General features: G+C 36.5%; 1 protein-coding gene across 6 annotated transcripts in view; it reads left to right on the top strand.

The window, feature by feature from the left end:
• LYST (lysosomal trafficking regulator) overlaps window positions 1-24,532 on the top strand; it is a 104,972-nt gene that overhangs the window by 28,263 nt on the left and 52,177 nt on the right. For 5 of the 6 annotated variants that reach the window (XM_081940995.1, XM_081940999.1, XM_081940994.1 and 2 more), the window contains 18 exons: window positions 115-224; window positions 1,601-2,024; window positions 3,054-3,195; window positions 3,662-3,835; window positions 6,669-6,829; window positions 9,427-9,617; window positions 10,090-10,335; window positions 11,201-11,374; window positions 12,036-12,185; window positions 13,350-13,487; window positions 14,245-14,443; window positions 15,813-15,941; window positions 16,570-17,200; window positions 18,049-18,229; window positions 21,365-21,534; window positions 22,379-22,609; window positions 23,989-24,155; window positions 24,260-24,412. In XM_081940995.1, coding sequence (XP_081797121.1) covers window positions 115-224; window positions 1,601-2,024; window positions 3,054-3,195; window positions 3,662-3,835; window positions 6,669-6,829; window positions 9,427-9,617; window positions 10,090-10,335; window positions 11,201-11,374; window positions 12,036-12,185; window positions 13,350-13,487; window positions 14,245-14,443; window positions 15,813-15,941; window positions 16,570-17,200; window positions 18,049-18,229; window positions 21,365-21,534; window positions 22,379-22,609; window positions 23,989-24,155; window positions 24,260-24,412 — 3,771 coding nt within the window. The remainder of the gene's footprint in view (window positions 1-114; window positions 225-1,600; window positions 2,025-3,053; window positions 3,196-3,661; window positions 3,836-6,668; window positions 6,830-9,426; window positions 9,618-10,089; window positions 10,336-11,200; window positions 11,375-12,035; window positions 12,186-13,349; window positions 13,488-14,244; window positions 14,444-15,812; window positions 15,942-16,569; window positions 17,201-18,048; window positions 18,230-21,364; window positions 21,535-22,378; window positions 22,610-23,988; window positions 24,156-24,259; window positions 24,413-24,532) is intronic. The other variant, XM_081940998.1, reaches the window with a different exon arrangement.

Here is a 24,532-nt window from a genome sequence, read left to right as displayed (position 1 = left end):
ACACTGAGTAGTTTATTAGATTAAATTCGTTGAATTGCATCCAATTTTTAACAGATTTAACAGAGTTTAGTATAATATGGAATAATATTTTAAAACCATGATTCTGCTTTTCAGAATGTCAGAAAATATTAGTGGATCTGCTGGTTTCTCTGATGAGCTCAAGCACATCTTCAGAAGAGCTCACACTTCTTCTAAGGATCTTTTTAGAAAAAACACCTGCTATGGTAAGATTTTAATAGTAAAAGGGAAGTACTTTGAATTGAAGTTAATTATTGATTTCATATCTGTGTTTTATTACTAAGATTGTCAAATTAGTATGTTATCCTTTAACTCGGGAGTCCCCAACCCCTGGGCCATGGCCTGGTGCCAGGCCTCTGCCCTTTTGGAACCCAACCGCGCAGCGGCAGGCAAGTACGCATGTGTGCGCAGCTCTACTTGTGTAAGCAGCATGTTTGTGCGCACTACTCCATTTGTGCAAGTGGCACACTTGCACGCTCAGTTCCATTTATGCATGTGCCTGCTGCTTGCACAAATGGAGCTGCACACACATACCTACCACCTGCACCAAACCATCCCCCTCCCCTCCCACATCTGTTTGTCAAGCGAGAAAGGTTGGAGACCGCTGCTGTAACTGAAATATATTAACAGTTTGTATAGATTTGGGCAAAAAAAAATTGTTAGAAATTTAGGGGAAAGTAGCCAGGGAAGATAATTTGATGGTTTGAAAATAATGCTGTTTTAAGATTATTATTATAGTTTATGTTTGTTTCTTTCATCATAGGGGTGGTGGTGTAACATTTCTGATTAAAAATAGCTTCAACAATATAAACATCAGACATAAGATTATGCCCTAATCTTATGGTTGTGCATTGATGGAGGTTTTTTTTGGTGGTGATGAGAATTTGGCTGCATGGGTAGAGAGCAATGATGGGAAGATAGCACGTAGGTAAATCCCAGACGTCCATTCACTGAACAGCAAACTGGCAAGCTCACTTCTTACTATACTTTCTAGATTTGCAGGATATCCTTTTTTATCCTGCCGTGCTTTTCTTCTGGGCAGGACAGTCCATATAGGGTTTATATGGCAATATTCATCTATTGCAGTGGTTCTCAATCTTTTCTTCATCACGGACTCCCTTTAAATACCTTTTGTGGTCACAGGCCATGGCCATGGACCACAGACTTAATTCAATATTTAAATAATAACATTTTTTCAAGCCTCAGTGGAACCCCCTGTGATGACACCATGGCCCTCTAGAGGTCCGTGAACCACAGGTTGAGAACCACTGACCTATTGTTTTATTTTCTCAGAATGCCTCTGAATTCTGTCTGAAGGTCAGAAGCTCTGTTAGAAATAGATTATGCTTGAGGGTTGTGCTTAATTTTGCAGTATGCATCTATTAATTTGTTTTAAAAAACTTTTTAGAAAGTGAGCAGGAGCTATCAGCAGGCACATTGATACTCATAAGTGTTGCCGCCCCGAGTCCCTTTGGGGAGAGGGGGCGGTATAAAAATCGAAATAAAGGTAAAAGGTAAGGTAAAGGTTGCCAAATATGTGGTATGATGACCCTTTGTTAATTATTTTGTTCATTTCTTTTAGGGTATCCTCCTTAAAGGAATCCTAAAGATTTTGGAGGCAAATACCAGGATGAGGCCTTTACAGCATATCGTATTTCCTTTGCACCAATTTCCAAGTTTAGGAAGCAGCCCTTGCCAAAAATCAGCCCCTACATTCGGCAGCAAAACTGTAGCATTACTAAGGCGAGCAAAATTAGTCCAGTCAAAGAAAGAACCAGAGGGTGAGAGTTTGCCACACCATCTTCTCTCTCCATGGCATGTGGCTCCAATCCATTTACCTCTGGTGGGACAAAACTGTTGGCCACATATGTCTGAAGGATTCAGTATCTCGTTGTGGTTTAGCGCTGAATGTATTCTCAGAGGAGGCAGTTCCTTGGAGAAAGGCAAAAAAATGAGAAGAAGGAGCAAATCACTAATATCACATGAAAGCAGTTTTGATGAAACAGGTAAGTCACACATGTAAAGCTGTGGAAATTATTAAAATATCTATATGACTGTTCCTCTGAGTGTTGAAGAGAATTAAACATTAAAACAATTATAAACTGCAAAAAACACAACATGTACTAAAAGAAAAAGAAATAGCATCCAAATGTGAAAAAAATCAAAACAATGACAAGTGTCTACACCTTCCATACTTCCTGATCTCATTCTTGGGCAGACAGTCAGATCTTAAGCACCTTCTAGAAGGTCAAAAGGCTTGGTGTCAATCCATTCTCAGGTGGTAAGGTATTTCAAAGGACAGGTACCATACAAAGGGGCTCATTTTCTGGGTCCCACAACATGACTGGGACATTTGCTTAATTTTATATATTGCTTATTAATTTTGATGAGGGCTAAGATTAAGTTCTGTTATAACATTATTATTAGCTTTGAGAAAGCTAATTTTGGCACGGTTAGACTTTTTAATCAGTTTTTTGATATATTTGTACTTAGTGCTATAAAGATTTAAATTATTGGTACAAAAATCAAAAAATTTCATTTTTGGTCGAAACCAGTTAATTGTAACTTTAAGTTAATACTTTTAATATTTTCATAAATCACTGCCATTTGATCTACTTGTTCTTTAATACTTTTCGCAATTTTAATTTGATGTACTCTTTCTAAATCAGTTTGGATGAGGATGTAAAAGCATAATCGCCTTGCTTTGGAGGCATTCTCATTTTTCTTTTAATTGGCTCCCATATTAAAATTTCCATACAATTCTGTATATTTTAATACTTAGTAAAAAAACACTGCAACAATTTCATTCTTTGTTACTTATACAATTGTTACGTTGTTACTTATACAGCTGTTGTAAACTTGTCTTAATTTTTTACAAATTATGAGAAATACGAAATGAAATGCTCCTGTGCATAATACTTGTGCATGTCTATAAGTTAAATTTCAAAATAAACCAAAGTTCCTGATTCTTCTCTTTTGTGGAATAATATTCTGATTAATGATACACTTGGTTTTATCATTGTTATGTGTTACAGAAGAAAGCAAACCTGGATTTGATTACCTCAATTTGGGAGACAAACTTCTTGAAGATGGCTACCTTCATATATTTTCACTGGGCTCTAAAGCATTGATGATACAAGTCTGGGCTAATGTGAACTCAGGAGCTTTCACATTTCGGTACCATTATCTTGTTTTAGAGATGAAAAACATGCATTTGAACAGATTGTTTATGCCTTTTGCTATAACATCCAATGAAATGTTGTTATGTTCTGTACTTTTACGTACCCTGATTTTATCATATTGTATTGAGTTCAAACAATGAGTCAAGCACAATGTGTAAAATGATATTTCTGCTCAATCATTTTAACTGGTTGCGTTTGTATTTTACTTGCCCCAGAAATCAGTTGGATGAAAATAGTGTTTTATAACATTAATAATGTGGCATATGCAATAGAGTTGCAGCTTCTAGAAAAATAAGTTGGTCCATTGTTAAAGTGTATATCAGACTCCTGTGTTATGCCTTGATCAATAAAGCACATGATAGAACAACATAAGCCAAAGTAGTATTGGGAAGGGGGTAAGATATATTTTGAAATATATTTTGATAACTTTTTAGTGATTTTTCTCTTTTTTATTTTCATAGTATGTGTATGGATCCAAATGATGAAATGAAAGCTGGATTATTAGCACAAGCTGAAACACCAGAGAATACCTTCCTTGTAGGCAAATGGCAGCATTTGGCACTAACCTACGTTGAACAACCAGAAAAAAAGAAAAATATCCATGGAACTCTCTCTCTATGGATTTGTGGTCAGAGGTATGCTTTCCCAAGATTATAAATAATATACAGGTAGTCCTCAATTTACGACCACAATTGAACCCAAAATTTATGTTGTCTAGTGAGAAGTTTGTAAAGTCAGTTTTGCCCCATCTTATGACTTTTTGCCACATTTGTTAAATGAATCATTGTAGTTCTTAAATTAGTAACACGGTTATTAAGCGAATCTGGCTTTCCCATGGACTTTGCTTGTCAGAACGTCACAAAAGGGGATCACATGACTCTGGGACACTGCAACCATCATAGGTATAAACCAATTGCCAAGCAATGTAAATCATGAAACTAGGGGGATGCTTCAATGGTCATAAGTGTGAAAAATGGTCATAAGTCACTTTTTCCAGTGCTGCTGTATCTTAGAACTGTCACTAAATGAAATATTGTAAGTCAAGGACTACCTGTATACATATAACTAAGGAGATCATGGGAAGCCTTGTCTATTCTTTTAAGATCTGAGTAAACAATAACGTTTTCTTTGAAAAGGTTTTGCTTCTCATTCAAAAAGCTTTGAAGAACTGAAAAAGCTTCATGGCTGAGAAGCAAAATGTTTCCAAAGAAACATCAAAAAAGTCTAGTGGCCTTTTGGAAAAAGCACGTTTGGGGCAACCATGACCTGGATGAGTGAGGATCACTAACTTTTCAAATGGTTTATAATTCTACAGGTTTTCAAGTAAAGGTCTGTTGACATTTAGACAGGGGAATATATTCCTCTCATAAAGAGGAATCACTTATCTCTGTCAACCATGGACCTGATTTAATCAATCAAGGGGCAAGAGATGAGGTCCTCAACTTTCCAAAGAGTCACAAACTGATGAGATTTAAAAAATACATGGCAAGTGGTTGTTGATACCATACGTCTGTGACCTGCTGTAATTCTGACAGCTCCGATGCAGTTTGTTTAGGACATGCCACTATATGTTAGATTTCCTGTTCTCTGCTTTCTTGGTAAAGGAAATGCTGTACAGTACAACAAATTGCCTATTCTGTATAGCAGCAGTGGACTCGGAGCAGTAACCTACTTTCACTAGTTGCAGAGTTAAGTGTTCAGATTCTGAGTACAGATGTACTCCATACACAGTCCGATCTATCTAGAGTCTCTCCACTGGCGCTTGGAGCACTATTCCGTCTGTTTCCCTGGTAAATCAAGGTAATGATTTGGCTCCATGAAAAGGAAGAGATTCTTAAGAGGATTGCGGGCATTGACGTTGAAGGTAGTCAATGACTGCCTTAAGCAATGACCTATTGCAGTTACAATGGTGATGAAAAAAGTAACTTTGTGTCAAATGCATGCATTTGAAGCCCCTCTGTGTCAGTCACATATCATGTCACCATTACAGTCAATTATTACTTGTTGTCCTGTGCCTGATCCACTCAGCATGGAGAAATGTGTTGATGAGAATTCACTGCGACCAACTCGCCACGGCCAACTCTCCGCGGGACAGCTCACCACAGCAAGATCTCCATGGGGCAACTCACTGCAGGACAAGAGTTACACTAATAGTTAAAAAAAATGGTGGAGTAAAATCATTAAAGGAAGGATACAAAAGGAGTGACAAAATGAAAATTTCCTGCATTGAATTATCCCATGGCAAGTTGGCTGTGTCTGTGTCCTGCAGCGAGTTGGCTGAGTCAAGTTATCCCATTCCATGGAGAAATTGCCTAAAGAAGCAATCTCTTCCTGAGCTCCTTTTTCTTGCAGTACATTCCTAAAAAGGGGAGACTGCAAATTAACAAGCTCAGCCCTATGACTTTAAGTAGTTAATTAGAACTGCAGCTGCTGCCTGAAATTGGCCAGATCTTTAGCACACCAGGCAAACAGCAGGCACAGGTACATTCCTTTCAGCGTGCATTTCCCATTGTGTGCCTGCTTGCTTTCTTGTAATCCGTTCCTCTCTAATGAATATAAACACAAATATCAATTATTTTCCTTGCTAACTATCCGGTTACAAAGACTGGTGGAGTGGAGGGAAAGGGCTGTAAGATTTTACCCAGTTTCCTCTTGAACCGACTTCCCAAAACCCTTCCCTGCGTTTTGGGTTCACTGGCTATTTGGGATCATCTCCTTCTAATGCTGTAAAGTGAAGAGAAAACTGAAGTAAAATTGTAAGCACAAACAAAGTCAAAGTGGTTTTTCATTTAGCAACTGCTTCGTTTAATGACCAAATTGCTAATCCGTGACAGGCAAAATGAAAAATTCTTGAAGTGCATTTAGGAAACTGTGAGGTGCTTGGATGGATAAATGCGAAGTAGCTCTTCCGTGTGCTTCACTGAGAATTGTTCTTTGGCAGCAGACATTGAACCTTTTTCATATTTTAACGGGATTGATATAAATTAGCTCATTATATGGTTGTTCATCAGTCAGAATTGGGGATTAATAGGAAATGTTACTGAAGCATTTGAAACTGCAGGTTCAAGCAAATGCTATTTCCATGTCATTAACTGCATAATGCAGGGGAAATTTAAGAGATGATGATGAAAGGTATCCTTGAAGGGATGCCTGTATCCTCAGTTTGCTTGAAACTAGAATGTGGAATTGCTGCCAAATGCCTACTGCTACGTGTGGGACACTTTAATAGAAGCAGAAAAGCGAAATTTGACGCGGATTACAGCAGTCACAACCCTCTAAGGCAGAAAAGAAAGGAATAGATGGAGACTGTTGGACAGCACTTCAAATTTTCTTAAATCTCTTGCTGCTTCAGTTAATGGATGATAGAGAATAAATAACATAAAGCTCTTACTACCTTTTCTCCTCAGTAAAAATGTTTAGGACATATAAAAAGCTACATTTATTTATTTATCTCTTTATTGCTTTTAGAAAACCTGACATTTGTTTAGATTATACACTTCCAAGAAAAATGAGTTTGTCATCCGACTGTAATAAGACCTTCTGTATGACAGGCCACTATACGTCATCCCAAGATGATTTTTTGCAGTTGACTGGGAGGTGGAGCCTTGGGAATTTGCTTCTCTTCAATGGTATGTTATAATTTTTGCTCTTTATAAACTGCTTCTTATCTTGTTTTGAATTTGTGCCTTATATTGGAATTGGTTTTAAGGCTTATTTACAGGAATAGAATAGAAATAGAAATAGGAATAGAATAGAATTCTTTATGGGCCAAGTGTGATTGAACTCACGAGGAATTCGTCTTTGGTGCATATGCTCTCAGTGTACATAAAAGAAAAGATACATCTTGCTTTATTATAAATTTAGAGTGTATAAAATCAGGCAAGCCATTAAAAGAAAGGAAGGAAGAATACAGAGAAGAGCAACAAAGATGATTAGGGCTCCACCAATGGACGTTTTTAAGAAGAGATTCTCCGCAATGGTATAGGGTTTCCTGCCTGAGCAGAGGGTTGGTCTAGAAGGCCTCCAAGGTCTCTTCCAACTCTGTTATTCTGTACTGTGATTCTGCTATATTAATTGTCCCAGAAATCTTAAGAACTTGAGTTTATCAAATAGTCATAATAATGTTACAAGAAGTTATAAATGCAGACCAGTTAATTTTAGCCATGTTTTTTAAAAAGTAGAAGCAGCAAACTTTAAGGAAATAAATTTATAGCTATTCATTTATAGCTCTGTTTTCTTTGGCAAGACAACAGGGTTCCCTTGAATGTTCTGGCTTCTCAATCCTTTCCTTAGACATCTTTAAATATATCACTCATGGAAGTATTCTGCACCACTTGATGGGAAGAAACTGTAGGCATATAGTGTTTGCATGTTCTGATTTTCCTGGGGCAATAGTTGTGGAAAGTGGTACTAAGCAGCATTTCACAGCAGTAAAGGACTCTGGAGTTCCCAATACTTGTCAATATCTACCTGATATAGCTGGGAAACGTCTTCTGAGGATCTGAATCAGTGGTGGGTTCTGGATCACGTTGCAACCGGTATGGTTGCAATGGGGCCCAGCATCCACCACATGAACATGTGCAGCGTGTGCGCGCACACATGCAGCCGCGCATGTGTCCTTACCTCTTGCGATGCCTCCGCAATGGTCCAGCTGCTCGGCGGGGCATTGCACAGGCGCCGTGCGCTCTGTGTGCGTGCACAGAAGCATCAAAGAGCTCAAAGATAGGTAAGGAGCTCGGGCGGGCGAGTGGGCCCTCTGGAGCACTGTACCTGAACGGTACCCGGTGCTCCAGGCAGGCACCAGTAGCCCTGTACCGGCGCGTACCGCCTGCAACCCACCGCTGATCTGAATGATGATATCATCCATGCAGAGTCAGTTTAATACTTTCTTACATTCCAGGGGAGCTGTTTGGAATTAATACTTTGCAATGAATGAGAATCAACTGATGAAAGTTTAAGTTAAGTCGAAATGGGTAGAAATGTTTTATGAGAAAAATATAAAAGCATCTTTGCAAGATAGAAAAACACCCCATATTAAGACTCAGTTTTTCAGTGTGGGAAAACACTTTTGGATATTCAGGTCATCTGAAATGTTTTTATCCAGCTCTGGCTATGTCAGCAATTGCACTTTATTTCTAGAGAAAGGAAATCTAGCGTTGTAATATAGCCTTTGAAAAGCACTTGGAAATTTCCCAAAAGTTACAAGGCAGAACTCTGCTTGCAAAGAAAAATTTTGAAGGACTGCTTCTCAACCTGAAAAAGTACTAAGATCAGCTCTCCTCCATGTCCCAGTGTCAGATATAAGATTTATTGCAGCATGCAAGATAACTACATGATTTGCTTAGGCTATGAAATTTCTTAAATGGGAAAGACATCCTTCCTGCTCTGTGAAGATTTTCTATTACTTTTTTAAAAACTTTTCAACATTTAGCCTCATGAGTGCTCAACATATTTATGCTCCTGTGTATATCTGTAAAGAATTAGCTGCAGTTCATTTAGGATTTTTAAAAAAAAATCTTATATATTTTAATCAACCACCTCAAAAGCTTTTTTCCATCCTAGAAATAGAAAAGCAGCAGGATATGAGTTTTCTTAAGAAAATAAAATAAAGGGCTGCTTTTTTGAAAATGGCTAACAAACAGTGATACCAAAGAAAATCATCAGGGGAAAGCTTCTGGGTGAGATCATGAGTTTCTCCCAGGGTCACCATGGCATTACAGAGGAAACGTAATGTTTTTGTTCTTATAATTTTACTATAGGGAGTTTTGCAAGCATCTGAGAGCTGCTTCTATTCAGTGTTTTAATTCCTCATTATCTTCCTTCAATGAAGCTTGAACTTGTACCTTTACATCGTTGATAAAAACTTTAATTATAATTCAGGCTCGTGTTCATATTACATTATGCATTATATTTATTCATCTGGAATAATATAAGAAGCAACATAATTATTAGCCTGTAACAGATGGATTTCAACCCCTGTGCTTCTTATGAGTACACCTATTTTGAACACTGTATGTCTTGCAGTATGCTGTGACTAACCCACTTTACTTTCTTAAATGCATCATGTTTCCCATGTAGGAAGTTTATATACAGTAATCTTTTATGCTGTCTTGGGAACTCAGTTAAATTTTCAGTAGTATTAATTCCACATTAATATAAATATAATTTATGTATATGAAGCAACATGTATTAAAATACAGTGTGTGGTGTGTTTGTCTTTCTGTAGGTGCAACCGTTGGTCCCGAAGAGGCATTTTATCTTTATGCTTGTGGGCCAGATTTCACGTCTGTAATGCCATGTAAATACGGCAAGTCAGTACCTAATTACTCCAAATATATAGATAAAGAGATTCTACAGTGTGAACAAATCAAAGAACTTCTGTTGACCAAAAAAGAAGTAGACACTGCGCCTTTAATTGTACGTTTGTAATCCTGGTACTTGTTATCTTTCGTATGGCAATCTAGGTTAAGGCACCACCGCAAAAGATCCAACATGAGAAATCAAGTTGAATCAAATGGAATATGTATTTATGAAACAGCAAATACATTTTATTACCTGTTTTGGATTACCTGTTTGATTTCGGACATCCTAAATATCTCAATTTAGAATATGTGTCAGAATGAAATTTTAGATAGCGTAGAGAAAAAAGAACTCCTTATGTCTCTTAACTGTCATCAAGAAGTCTGGGTGTGAGAAGGTCTATATGTAGGAAGAAGTCCTGATTTCCCATCGTGGACATTACCTACTCTGGTCCCAGATCTGAAGATCCAAAAACTTGCATAAATGAAAAAGGATGGTAGAATGAAATATTGCATGCATTTTTCTGACAACTTAATCCTATTAATCTTCCACAGGTTCTCCTTCTTAAATGTTGTCTATTATATTTCAGGAAAACCTTGCTACAGTATACACCACTTGCTGCCCTGGTTACTACACAATCTATGAGCCAGTAATCAGACTTAAAGGTCAAGCGAAAACCATTTCTTCTCAAAGACCTTTCAGTTCAAAAGAAGTACAAAGCAATTTATCAGATCCTCATTATCTGAAAATGCTGCAGCCTGCTGAATACAAAGGTCTCCAAGGCATTCTTCATGAGATTGGTGGAATTGGGTCGTTTGTCTTCCTTTTTGCCAGAGTAAGATGTTAAAAACATTACATAGTATATTTATGGTAGGCCTTCAGGATTTTTGCTATTGTTGTTGTAACTAGGGTATGGGAATCAGTATACAAAGAGTATTCCATAGGAATAAGTGACCTAGAAATTAAACTTAACATTGCTCTTTTGCTGTAAGGTAAAAGTGACATAGAATCCTCACATGGTGGGTTCTACTTTTGTGTATTTATCCTGCTGTGATCTAGCATGATAATGGGTTGACATCACTGCGGTGAGTATAGAAAAGGAATGGCCAATTTGTCAGAGCATTAATTTAAACAAACCCAGGCAATCCTTTAAAAAGAAAGCAGTATTATGTATGTATTAGATTTCTATCCCACCTTCCTTGCAATCATTGTAGTGGTACACACATTGCTCCCCCCCCCCTTTAGAAGCAGACATTAGACTTGGGGTATGAGACCGAGACAACCCGAAATAACCCACCAAGTTTGCAGCACTGAGGGTGAACTTGAAATTGAGTCTCTCTTTTCCTAGACATGTTGGTCAGTGACCATAATAAAGTTAATAATAGGAGTATCTGTTTTAAAGTCTTTATAATTTATTTGGGGCTCTGGGGATTCTCTGAACAGCTCTGTAAATGGTGGCTATTTAAGTATTATCTCTTATGTTAAATGCCCCATTTCAAGAGTGCATTGTGCAGGTTTCATTACAAAACAATCCATCTGATGAAGTCATTCGTGCATCATTTCTTTTGACAAAATGAATGTTTGCAAGTAAAATATCTACCATAGATTTTTAGTCAATAAAATTAGCTGCAACTTGTACGGCAAATCGCAGTTTGTCAAAAACACTTCTTTTCTTCAATGACACACTGGTTTATTTTTAGGTTGTAGAGATCAGCAGTTGTGAAGAAACACAAGCTTTAGCTCTGAAAATTATCCTTGTTTTAACAAAACACAATCAGCAGAGAATACATGAGTTAGAAAACTGCAATGGTTATTCAATGATTCATCAGGTGTTGATAAAGTCAAAGTGTATTGTTGGATTTCACATTTTGCAGGTAAGATTTGGTACTGAAACATTCCCTTTTCCAGTTAGTAAGATAGCTTATTTATTTATTTGTTAAATTTATTTGCTGGCCATTTCGCTTTGGGGCTATTCTGGGCAGTTTACACCGATAAAAAAATGAAAATGTAACAATAGCAAGGGAACAAAACAATTAAAAAAAGAGTGGAAGTACAATAATTTGAAATTAAAACGATGGGCGGAAAGGAGCAGGAAGCGTGGGGATGTGTGTGTGATAGAGGCAGCTAGATAAACCAATAATAATAATAATAATAATAATAATAATAATAATAATAATAATAATAATAATAATAATAATAATAATACAGTTTTCATAAACTATGTTTTCTGACTTTGAACTCTTGGGATTTGTATCAGCAAAGACACATAGTATATTATGTTAATCTTATAGTATATTATATCAATCTATGCTTTATCACTAAAATAAATTATTCAGCCAGACAAACATCATATTAGATTTAGAGCTAAACCTATAATATTAGTTCAAAAGCCAATGATTATTATAATTTGTGTTTGAGCTTGCATTCTTTGAAAAGAAATATCTTGAGTGCTAGTGAAACAATATAGGGTATGCCCAAATTCTGAAAGGTGTTTTTAAAATGTTTTCAATTTAAAATGTTTTTATACTTTGAAAGACTGTTCTTGAAGGATGCTGTAATGAGAAAATAATTCATCAAGATGACAACGGACAATTCATGCTTGATGTGGAATCCAGAGCAATAATCCAGGATGTAAAATTGTTGGAAGAGATACTGTTTGATTGGAAGATATGGTCTAAAGCCCAGGTAGGTTGCACTAATCAGAAAACAACTGCTTGTAACATGGTAAAATATTACTGTGCCCAAGATAAAATGTATCTTTATTCTGTTCACATTAAATAATTATTAGAAAGAAAGATGACCTTCTGTTGGTCATTCCCCTTCCCGCCGATATTTAATCAATCTCTTAAAACTATAATTGCTCACGGGAACTTAATTTATACAGAAGTAGACATAAATTCCAGTTGAGAAAAGACTTCTATGGTGTATTCAGTCTTTGTTCCCCTCTGTTACTCCTTGGCTATGTTAGCTAATTCAGTGCCATCTGCCTTTAGAGTCACAGGATGCAATTTTGTAATGGAATGGAAAGGCTTTTTGTAAAGGTATCCATCACTTGATACCCCAGTAGTTCAAGGATCTTGGCTTCTTGAAACAACCCATGTATCAGGCCCCATTTACACCCTTAACCTGCTAGGAACCTTCAGCTTTCCAGGGCAGATAAACATATGGGAGTCCACGGCTTAAACATCTAAAAAACAGAGGTAATTGTCTGAGCCAAAGGTGCTTTTTTAAAAGGTAACTGGACTTCCTTGATTTTTTTTTCTTTTGAAAACGTTTTGCTTCTCATTAAGAACTGAAGAAGCTTCTTGGATGAGAAGTGAAATATTTTCAAAGGGAAACACCCCCACCCCCCAAAAAAAAGTCCAGTTGCCTTTTGAAAAAGCACATTTGGGACAACCATGACATGGATGATTGAGAACATACATAGACCTAATTGGCTGAGGTGCTCCATTCTTTTATAAATGTTGCAATAGTAAATTGTGCATTTGCCAGGAGATGGGAGAAATTTATTATCTGTTTTCTTCATTAACAGCAGACAAATGACAAAGAGAAAAAGTTCCTTGTTTGCGTGTAGAATGCAGGCTCATGCATCCCTTGAGGCCTTGTACACAGCCTCTCCAAAAATTGTTGCCAAATGGCAATAAGGACATATCTAAATATTGTTCTAATTCCAGGACATCAAATTGTGAAAAGCAGCTCCATGATCATAAAATTGCACACACTTGTATATAAGGTTTTTTTTTGCAACAAAGTAAAATCTCCGTTTTTAGTACGGTTTTTAAGGTAACTTGCTTTTAACTTAATTGATTTGTCTGTCTGCTTATGTTATTGCTCTTTTGTTTTGTTTAGCAAGGTGTGTGGAAAACACTGTTATCAGCTTTAGAAACACTTATCCAAGATAATCACTGGCAACAGCTGTTTAACATTAAACAACTTCTTAAAGCTCAAGTTGTGCATCACTTCTTGAGGACATGTCAAGTTCTGCAGGTACTGTGCCATTTTTAATTTGAATATAATTTATAATCTGTGAGATTGCTCTCTCTCTCTCTCTCAGCTTTTGATAATGCTTTTCTATTTTTTACCCCATATATTACAAATGACAAGTAGCTAGAATGCCATTATGAGCAGAAATTGTTGACTATTGAAATATATCCTTATTTTCCAACTCACTTTATTACTGCTAGTCTATGTGGCAAATACCTTGTATGCTGTTGCTTTGCTACTGGCACATCATGAGGATGGAGGGCAAGAATCATGATAGCCTGTTAGTTTTTCAAGTCCTTTGGTCCCTCAGATCCAATTCTTTGGACGGGGGGGGGGGGGGGGGAGGAGGAAGCTTTTTATAGACTTTATTGCTACACTTGTGCAGTGTATTGTCAGGTAATATTGACCATAATTGTTGAGAATTGGGATTGCTATCAAATTACTTATAAATTACCTTATATATCTGGATTTTTTAATTGACAAGCGGATCTAATCCAATATACTGGAGAGAAAAACATATCCACTTTAAAGTATTGCATCATTTTCAAGAAAAGATGTGTGGTAACAGCATGATGCAACCTCTCTTGTTCTCTACCTAAATATTTTCAAGGAATATGATTAAAACATTTAAGTTAAGGAAAACACTATCATCAGGTATAATATTTTCCTCTGAGTTTACCCTTGGATAAACTATGAAATGCAATACTAATTTTGTAGGAAGGTATTTTCAGCTTTTTGCCTATATTTCTCTCTTTCTCAGGAGCACAAAGAAGAACATTTCATATCTATTCCTTCAGAAGTTTGTACTTCATTTGTGAAAATAATTGAAGAAGTGCTTGGATCTCCACCAGATCTGGAACTGCTGACCCTGATCTTCAATTTCCTTGTAGCAGTTCACCCTGCTACCAACACATATGTTTGTCACAATCCCAGAGATTTCTATTTTTCCTTGCATATAGGTAGATGAACTATAACATTTGTTATAACAGGAAATGACAGTTTTGCAGTAGAGGCTTTTAGGCACCCAACATAACTTTTGCCCTCTTTCCTTTACAAGCTCTGATCTGTCAAATCTTCTAGCCCTCCAAGGCATTTTTGTGGTAGAAAGGTCTGCAAGAATCTATTGTATAAAAGCATGCTGTTCCATTGAGAAAGACACTAGCAGGTTACCATTCTAAGTAGTAGAACTATTGTCAATAATATTTTATTTCACTCTTCCACCTCAGTCATTCTATAACCTCTGCTTTGATTTATTCTTCCCAAACTTCATTGAATGTATAATTAGTTCTGTTATGTTAAATGTTAGGGGTCTCTATCTTACAATATTAAATGTATTGTATTGGGAAGAAAGGTACGTAATTTTAAAAAGCTAAAAGGAATGATTTAGTGAAAATAAAACATTGCAGTGTAAACGTGAAGAGTAACTGTGACATTTTATCAGCAAGAATCTTTTCAGGAAAAGTTGTGTTAATGTCACACCTAGCTGATATGAGCTGCAATTTTCTATAAAGAATAACCTTGTAGCCTTAATATGACCATAAAGCTTTTTGATAGATTATTGTATGAGGGCACTTACGTTCATGTGAAATTCTGCTAGAAAGTTTTTCATTTTCATTTTCTCAAAAACTTTACTTAATCTTAACTCAAAAGAGTCTTCTTAGGTCTTTAGTGTATAGAAGGAATTTGCAAAGCTTTCTGATTAAACGGAAACACTGTAGCCCCATGTAGATTTATATTACATATTGCAGATGGTAAATTATTTTTGCTCTTGAAATAAATAGTAAAATGCCCATGGGTGTCTTTTTCTATCCTCAATGTTTACCTTTAATTTTAAGTGGAAAAATAATGAACTGCTGCACATAGCTCCTCTTTTTTACAGACTTAAATAGCTAAACATATTTACTAAAAAGCTCAGTGAGACCAGCAGTTTATTTGTAGGGTTCATCTTTTGACTTTTGAAAATTTAATTTTGAAAATTCAAGATCTTTACTAGGCAAACAGATATTGTGATGCAATTCTTTCCATAGCTAATATGCATCGCTGAACTTGTACTTCTGAGCAAATATGCATATGATTGCCTTGCACATTTCTGGCTTCTTCCCATCTCTTAGAGCAAAGGACACGTATGTTATGTTCTTTTTTAGGATTAGTGTCAGCAGAAGTAAAGAAACCTTGTATGCTTGTTCAAGAGGGCTTTGATGGATAACGATGTTGACTTAAGATCCTATTTACAAGTGTAGTTCATAATCTAAGCTTCTAAGTTTTTAATTTTATCTTTAAGGGTGAAATCATCTTGAGATGTTAACTCACCATGTTTACTTTTTCTAGATGGCAATATTTTTCAAGAGAAGGTTCAATCCATCATGTATATGAGAAATTCCAGTAGTGGTGGAAAATCTGTGGACAGTCCAGTTTTAGCTATGACGAGCCCAGATAGATTTTCTGCTGTCCACCAAGGTAAGTAATCAAAATAATAATATGCATTCCTAAAAAGGCTGCAGATGAGTTCATCGTTGGAACATTATTTGTATTGGAGTTGATAAAACTAAACACAGATTTGAAAGACGACATGCACATTGATCCAGCTTATATATTTACTCTCCTGATTTACTATATGTTAGGAAGCAAGTATAGAGCTGAAAGCACCAGTCAAGGGCTGTAGTTGACAGTACATCTTAGCTCCTTATAGGATATAGCTCTACTGTTGTCAGAAATAGTAGCTAGGCTCTTTGTGGAAAATGGCAGCAGAAAAAACTGGAAGTAGACTTCAGGAGTCATAGGAACTCTTGTCAACAAGTCAGAGATGTACATTGTTTTTTTTTAATTGTCTTGTAGTATTTTGCGCTTGCAAGGACTGGATTCATCACCCTGCTTTTAATAAATTGAAAGCAAGGTGATGAATGAAGCATGTGGAAATATTTCTTGGCAAAGAAGACTATCCAAGTGTGTTTAAAGTTTCCCTAGGAGTGTTTTACAGATTAAATGCAAGAACAGAATTAATAAACGTACTGGTTTCATGACAATGATTTTTGTTATGGACCATTGGAAGAAATGTGAATAAAATTTGGCATATCTGTTTTTCCAGGAAATGATTCTTCCGAAACAAGCAACTCACAAAGCACAGTTCATCAAGCATCTGAAAGGCTCTGTAAAAGCTTACCATCATCTCCTATATCCTCCCCAAGAATGCATCAAGGAGGTTTCTTTAGGAATATAGGCTGGAGTGCTGAGAATATTCATGAAGTTACACAGCTTAAAAGAGTTGAGCCACTCCAGAAAAACAATTTGATAAAGCACACAGAAGCCTTCAAAAGGAGTGAGGAAGAACATTTCATTAGTAGTTGTGAATCTGCAAAAACAGTTGTAGGATTGGGAGAAGTAACTCCTGCGGAAACACTGGGTATTTCAAGAGAAGAGATAGAATCGTTAGATAAAACCTCTGAGAACCAGGAAACAGTCCCGGGAGTGAAACCCAGTGAATATAATGTTATTCCTGAGTTATCTCTGAAGCGGCCTGATAATCTGAAGGGGTTGTCTCCTATACAAAAAAGCCATGGCAATTTTGCAGGCTTGGGGTTAGCTTTCTCCATTCACACTGGAGCGACTGTATATCGCTGGCCAAGCTATAAGAATGTGCCTTCAGAAGATTGGGAACATCTCACCTTTTCTTCAGCTAACGAATGGGCTCCACAAAAATTTGAAAGCATGTCCAATAGGTAAGTGATGGCTGCTGTGTTTTGGAATAGTCTGTTGTTCATGCTATTTAATTTTAGCTACCGGGTGAATTGGAGCCCAGTGGGGTTTTTTTTTGGGGGGGGGGGTATTATGTGCCTTGGAGTCAGTCTTGACTCTTGGCAGCTGCCTGAACAAGTCCCTGCAGTTTTTCTTGGCAAGATTGTGGAAGTGGTGTGCCATTGCCTGCATCCTAGGGCTGAAAGAGAATGACTGGACCAGTGTCACTGAGCTGTTTTTGTGCATTAGGCAGGAATAAAACTCCATCTCTTGATTTCTAGCCTAATGCCATAACTACTGCACCAAACTGCTCCCATTGGGAGTGGTACAGAAATATAAATTATATGTTAATAACAAATGCTATGTTAAAACAAATGGAGCCTGAATTATTCTTCTCTACTTAAGCCAGTAAAAAAAAAAATCTACCTAGCAAGAATATTTCTAGTAACTTGCCTAAGTTACAACTAGGATTGTAATGCATCATACTGTGCAATTACTGTATATTGTGAGACAGTGTTAGCATATACTTCAAACTAAATTCTTTTATTCTAGTAACTATTTAATTTGATTAAACAGTACAATAAGTCTTCTTAAAAATGGCATCAGTGTTTAGTATTTTACTGTACATCTGTTATTTTACTTTTGCTAATTGTTGATGGTAATAAAGGCCAACTAATGGACTATAGTGCTTGTGCTATGGTAAAAATATGGAGGAAATGGCCTTGTTCAGACTCTAGTATTCTCCACTTTCCCAAATCTGTCTGGTAGTTGCAATCTCCTTTCATTATACGCCAGTATAGGATATCATAAAAATACAGGGTTTTATTTTCAGCAGATCAACAGAAGATTGTCTCGTACTCATATGCCATGGTCTTTATCATCTTCTGCGAAGAATTCTTTTAATTTTGCCAGATGTGATGCTCCCAGATGTATTGGACAAGCTGATTCAGCCAGACATTCTCATAGTTCTTGTGAACCATCCATCTACTCTCATTCAGCAAGGAGTCATTAAAGTAAGTGTGTGTGTGTGTGTGTGTGTGCGCGTATGAATGAGAGAAATGGCTAGAGAGAAAAAATCTATGTATTAAAATAATTAAGAAGCAAGGATATCCCATTGAAATAGAAAACTTATGAGAGACCCACTATCCACATTAAGCAGGATCTGGGGAAGAGCCATATTTCTAGAAACTTTTTAAAGGAAAACAAAGATATGAATTTCTGGGGAAAATCAGAAGGCAGGCACAGTGATAGAGAAGGCCTGCTTTTTGAATCCTATCAGATGACAATGTTTGTCTGATGGAACATACAGAATGCCAACTATGTCTGATTGAACAAGATAGGCAGAAGCTACCTCAGATATCCAGTTCCTAAGTCACGTGAAAGTCTTTATAGGTGTAACTGGAATCACAGATTGGATCAAATGATGTTTTTGTGTTGTGCAATGACCTTTCGAGCCACAACTGCCACTTTCTCTTCACGTAGAAGCTATGTCCAGATTGCACACCTGTTCTGAATAGGGAACTGCTATCTCATCCAGAACTAAAGGTGAAAATTCTCTGGGATCTTGTAGCTAAAGTTCCACAACCACTGAATCGTGGTAGGGTGGAGCCAGAATCTGTTTTCCGATCCTTACAGCCTCAAAATGAGAGGACAGGACCTTTACAGCAGAGTTTGTCTGCTTCACCAAAACTGTTTACGATAAGGAGAGTCTGACATATGTTATATGTTTCATTCAGTGAAACAACTTTATTGGAATTAGATTACAAGTCACACTTCTTTAACAACTATTTATTCAGCAACTGATAAGTGGTAGTTAAGACCAGGCTTTGAAGTTGTGTCCATTATAGCACCCACATAGTTATACAATACAAGAGCAGAGTTGGAAGGGACCTTGGACCTTGGAGATCTTCTAGTCCAACCTAGGCAGGAAATCCTATACCATTTCAGACAAACGGCTATCCAACATCTTCTTAAAGACTTCCAGTGTTGGGGCATTCACAACTTCAGGAGGCAAGCTGTTCCACTGATTAATTGTTCTAACTGTCAGGAAGTTTCTCCTCAGTTCTAAGTTGCTTCTCTCCTTGATTAGTTTCCACCCATTGCTTCTTGTTCTACCCTCAGGTGCCTTGGAGAATAGTTTGACTCCCTCTTCTTTGTGGCAACCCCTGAGATATTGGAACACTGCTATCATGTCTCCCTTAGTCCTTCTTTTCATTAAACTAGACATACCTAGTTCCTGCAACCGTTTTTCATATGTTTTAGTCTCCTAATAATCTTTGTTGCTCTTCTCTGCACACTTTCTAGAGTCTCCACATCTTTTCTACATCGTAGCGACCAATCACAATTATGTGATTGTAATTCATGTGCTTGGCACCTGGACCTGTTTTCCAACCATTACAGCATCCTGTGGTCACAAGATCACAATTTGCAACCTTCCCTGCCAGCTTCCCACCCAGCAAAGTGAATGGGAAAGCTAGTGGGACGTCAGAATTTGAAATCATGCAAATTCTTAACTTAAATGAGCAAGTTCTCGTTTAATGACTTGCATAGTCCTTGCTTAACAGTAATTGGGGACTGCTGAAACTGCCATCCCCAAGCAGCCCTAAGTCATATGACATTGTGCTTTAGAACCACATTGCTTAGAAAGGAAAAATAAGGTGGTGTTATAACAGGCGGAAGGGATGGTAAATAAAGCAACCCAAACTGTATATTATAACCTATCAAATGGAATAACAAATGTATAAGAATGACAAATGTAAAGAAGAATAACAACTATTTGAATGTATATTTACAAAAGTATGTAAGAGAATAAAAAATTTAAAAAATGGAAAAAAAAGTGCCACGTTGCTTAACAGTGGAAATTCCAGTCGCAATTCAATTGGTAAGCAAGGACTGCCTATATTTTGAATCATCAAAATAGTATCAGGCATGAGCTGAATTATGTATCTTTCCAAACATCTCTTTCTGTGGCATTTATATTCCTTTAATTAGAACATTCCTTTTGGTGAGAGTGAATATGAGTGAATACTATTGTTAATTTGTTTCTCTTACAGCAATGATCTGCTTTGTGAACCTTTTCAGTTTTTTGATTTTGGATTTAATTCTTCATAATCTTAAATAACCATCTTGTGCTTTGGAATTACTATATAATTTTTCATTGGGGAAAGTTAACCAGCAGAAAAGTTGTAATTGTTATGTGGAAATGGGATATTGTCACACCAGACTAGTCTTAATTTGACATAGACTGAAAAAAACCCATGTATTTTACTCTAATTGAAAAAACATTATACAATCTTCACGAGCTACTTGTTTGCTAAGAACAAATTAAACTTAATTTCCTGGAACTATTCTGCTAATTACTTCTACACAATTACCTACTATTGTTTAAAAATACTTAAGAGAAATTTTTCTTTTATAAAGTTAGCTTTCACAGTGTTGTATCCATTTCTTATCTGGGGAAGACATTGTACAATATTTTCAAAGATCAGACTGCAAGTTAATCTAACAAGATAAACCTGTTCAGAGTTCATGATAATCTCTCCTATTACTAATCTATCTATCTATCTATCTATCTATAAAAATATGTGTGTGTGTGTGTTCCAGCATAACTCTGGAATGCCTCAAGCAATTTCAACCAAACTTGGTACACAGATGACTTCCTCTCTGGAAAAAAATAGTGTGGGGGTAAGATACCCCTAACACCCCTTGGGTATGTGTGTTCTGTTAAGATACAGCCTGTTGTGCCTTAAAATGGCTTCTATTGTACTGCCGTAAAATGGCTTCTACTGTATAGCACAGTGGAGTTGCCACGATAATGGCTTCACACTACTCCACAAGGGGGCTCCCTCTGGTAAGGGGGAAAATCCAAAATTAGAAAATTGGCCATTTTCCTCCTATAAATAAATTCCCGAGCAACGCCAGGTTATCGGCTAGTGACATATAAAACAGTTTAGGATGGGGTTTCTTCCCTTCCATGTATTTCTTCAAGCATTTCATTTTATTAAATTATTTTATGAAAGCTAAGTAATGCTTGAGAGCTTTACAAATAATGTATAGTAACAATGTACTTATCAGTGAGACAGTACAAGTCCTGTTCGAAAACTCAGAATATATTACAAACTCCAGATCTTTATTTTTTCTCTCTCTAGCTTTTGAACACCTATTTCAGCAGAGCAACTAGAGAACAAAAAGAGAAGTTTTTGAAGAACCGAGGTTTCTCCTTGTTAGCTAATCAGCTGTACCTTCACCAAGGAACACAGGAACTTATGGAATGCTTTCTAGAATTTCTTTTGGGTCGTTCAGTTTGCCTGGATGAAGAGTAATTATAGCCTTTTCCCTCTCTTTTGATCAATAATGCGTTTTCAGGAAAAATAAAGATTTGGTAAATTGTGGTAGGCATGTTATGTTTATGCCACTTTATTTCTAGAGATTCTGAGTAATTTAATGATTAGTTAAACCAATTAATACAGTTATTATGAACAGTCAGTGTATCACCCTTACTCTTCTTCAGATTCCTTTTTTAAGATGATTGAGAGGCGATACTTTTCCTTAGTGGCTTTCATATTAAGAGGCAGAGAAATAATCTTTGAGATCTTGCAAATAATATAAAAATATCTAACATTCTTAGTTTTGTACCCTAAAGGAAGTATTCAGCAAATTTCCAGATTAAACTCACAGAATGTCATTACATTACCCTGGCTTTTAAATCACTGAAAGAAAGAAAGGAAGGAAGGAAATTTATCATTCATAATTGTATTATTTCAGTATTGTTCAGTGTAACCTTTGTTCATGGCCAATGCATTTTATTGATAGCAAAGCTTTATTTCATTATTATGCTAATAGCACTTTCATTAGCCATTTCAGGCTAGTAGTTATTGTATTGCTTATAATAATATGGAAGCTGAATTAAATCCTAAAACTTGCTGTGGTAGCTAAATAAGTAATTAAAGGTAATGTAGTGAATCATGTTGTGTAGTTATTCACCGCTAAAAGTTCAATTTATCCATTCAATTTATCACTGACGTAAAGTTATTGTATGTAAATTGATACATTCATATTATATTTCTATTTCTTACTGCCAATAGCCATACATAATATTTTTATTTTTAAAATGGAAGTCTTGCTGCTTTGAGCTTAAGATTGCATTATTATTGTTTTTATAGCTTTGATCTAGAAGAAGCGAAAAATGCTGGCCATTTTCAAAAGTGGTGTGTCATTCCTTTTCTGGGCCTTATTGAGAATTCCCTCCATGATTGCATCCTGTTACATAACTCCTTTTGTTTCCTGCTGCAAATCATAAATTCTTGTCCTAAAATGGCAGACATGCTGTTGGATAATGGCTTGTTGTATGTGCTCTGTAATACTTTAGCAACACTTAATGGACTTGAAGCCAAGTAAGTGGCATTGTTACTTTTCTTCTGTTGTAGAACATTTAGATTACTTTTGAGATATTCATGTAAGGTATAGGCTTGCATGGAGTGGCATGAATTGGAAGAAGACATAAAACCATTTATGTCATAGCTGTGGTTAGAGTGCAGTACTGCAGGCTACTTCTGCTGCTTGCCAGCCGCCATCAGGTTTGCAGATTGAATCTCACCAGGCTCAAGGTTGACTCAGCCTTCCATCCTTCCAAGGTCGGTAAAATGAGGACCCAGATTGTTGGGCGGAATATGCTGACTCTGTAAACTGCTTAGAGAGGGCTGTAAAACACTATGAAGTGGTATATACTGTATTTTTCGGAGTATAAGACGCACCAAGATTTTGAAGAGGCAAATTAAAAAAAAGTTTTTGCACTCTGCAGACTTCCCAAAAACGGCCCATTTTTCGCAAAAAAAAGGGCATGAATAGCCTTTAGGAGGCTTAATAGAGTGCTCCTGGGGGGTGGGATGGGGCCAAAAACGAGCAAAAAATGGCCCATTTTTTGTGAAAACAGGCCTTTTTTTTTTGTTAAAGAAAGGGCATGCATAGCCTTTAGGAGGCTTGTAGAGTGCTCCTGGGGGCTGGGGGGGGGGCAAAATTGAGAAAAAAACAGCCCGTTTTTCGTTCATTTCTGCCCTCCCCAGCCCCCAGGAGCACTCTGAAAGCCTCCTAAAGGCTATGTACGGCCATTTTGGTGAAGGGGTGGATTTCAGGAGGCCAAAAATGCTGTATTCAGTTTATAAGATGCATCCAGATTTTCAGCCTCTTTTTTGAGGGGAAAAAGGTGTGTCTTATATTCCAAAAAATACGGTAAATCTAAGTGCTATTTCTCTGATTATTTGAAGGGCTGGCTGTCTTATGTATGTGCAGACAGAATAGCGGTACTCCAAGTCCCATCAATTCAATGTCATCTTTTTTTTATTAGAAACGTAGAGTTAATTCTAATTATAAATTAGAGATTACAATTACAAGAAAAAAACTAATGGAAACTAAAAAAAGAATATAAAGAAAAGAAAAATAAATATAGTAAAGGAAAAAGAAATATATACATTTCTTATATATTGTATATAAATATACAAAGAAATGACTTTCAACTTTCAATCATAAGTATGAACATGGGGGCATTGATTAATAACCATGTTACATATTATGTAATTTCGAATGCAGTCACTAAAAGTAGCTTGAACTTAGGCAGGTTCATGTGTCTTTTTTAGAAAATGTACACTTTTACGACATATGTAGTTTTAAACAAAATATTCAGAATTGCCCAGTAAGCCATTGGAATAAAGTCAGTTGAACTTGGATGTGGGACTAAAATTTGGGATTTAATTAACTGATTTCATCTTTCCCACAGCATTCTCTCAAATGACTCCAGATTGCTTGTGTGTGATATACAGCAGTTACTTGTAGCTGTGACAATCCATGCTTGCAGCTGTTCAGGAACACAGTACTTTCGGATTATTGAAGATCTTATGGTGTTACTTGGACATCTGCAGATGAGCAAGAACGACAGAACACGGAGTAAGCTCCAAATTCCTTTGTGTGAATAACATGCTTGAGTTATTTAATCTTTGAAATAATCAGAAGAAATGACGGCTTGTTCATTTAATCTCTATTGCTTTCAGAAATGGCAGTTAATTTTCAATTCACAGTCTTGCAATCAGCTATAAAGTATATAAAAACTGTAGGAAATCCAGATTCAGAGCATTTAAGCCATTCACCCCATTTATCATTTGAAGATCGTCAGGCTATATTTCAGAAACGTAAAAGCATTGCTGGTAAGTTTTTTAACTCAGCAATTTTCAACTATAATTTGGTTAGTCACTGTTCTGTGATGAAGTGTACAGTGTTTTTTTTAAGTTTAAAAGTTTATTGAAGATGAGTAATTAAAAGAAGAT

This window comes from Natrix helvetica, assembly GCF_964273705.1.
Source record: "Natrix helvetica genome assembly, chromosome: 2".
NCBI lineage: Eukaryota > Metazoa > Chordata > Lepidosauria > Squamata > Natricidae > Natrix > Natrix helvetica.
Note: the sequence above shows the minus strand (reverse complement) of the source record. Positions and strands in the feature narration are given on the sequence as shown.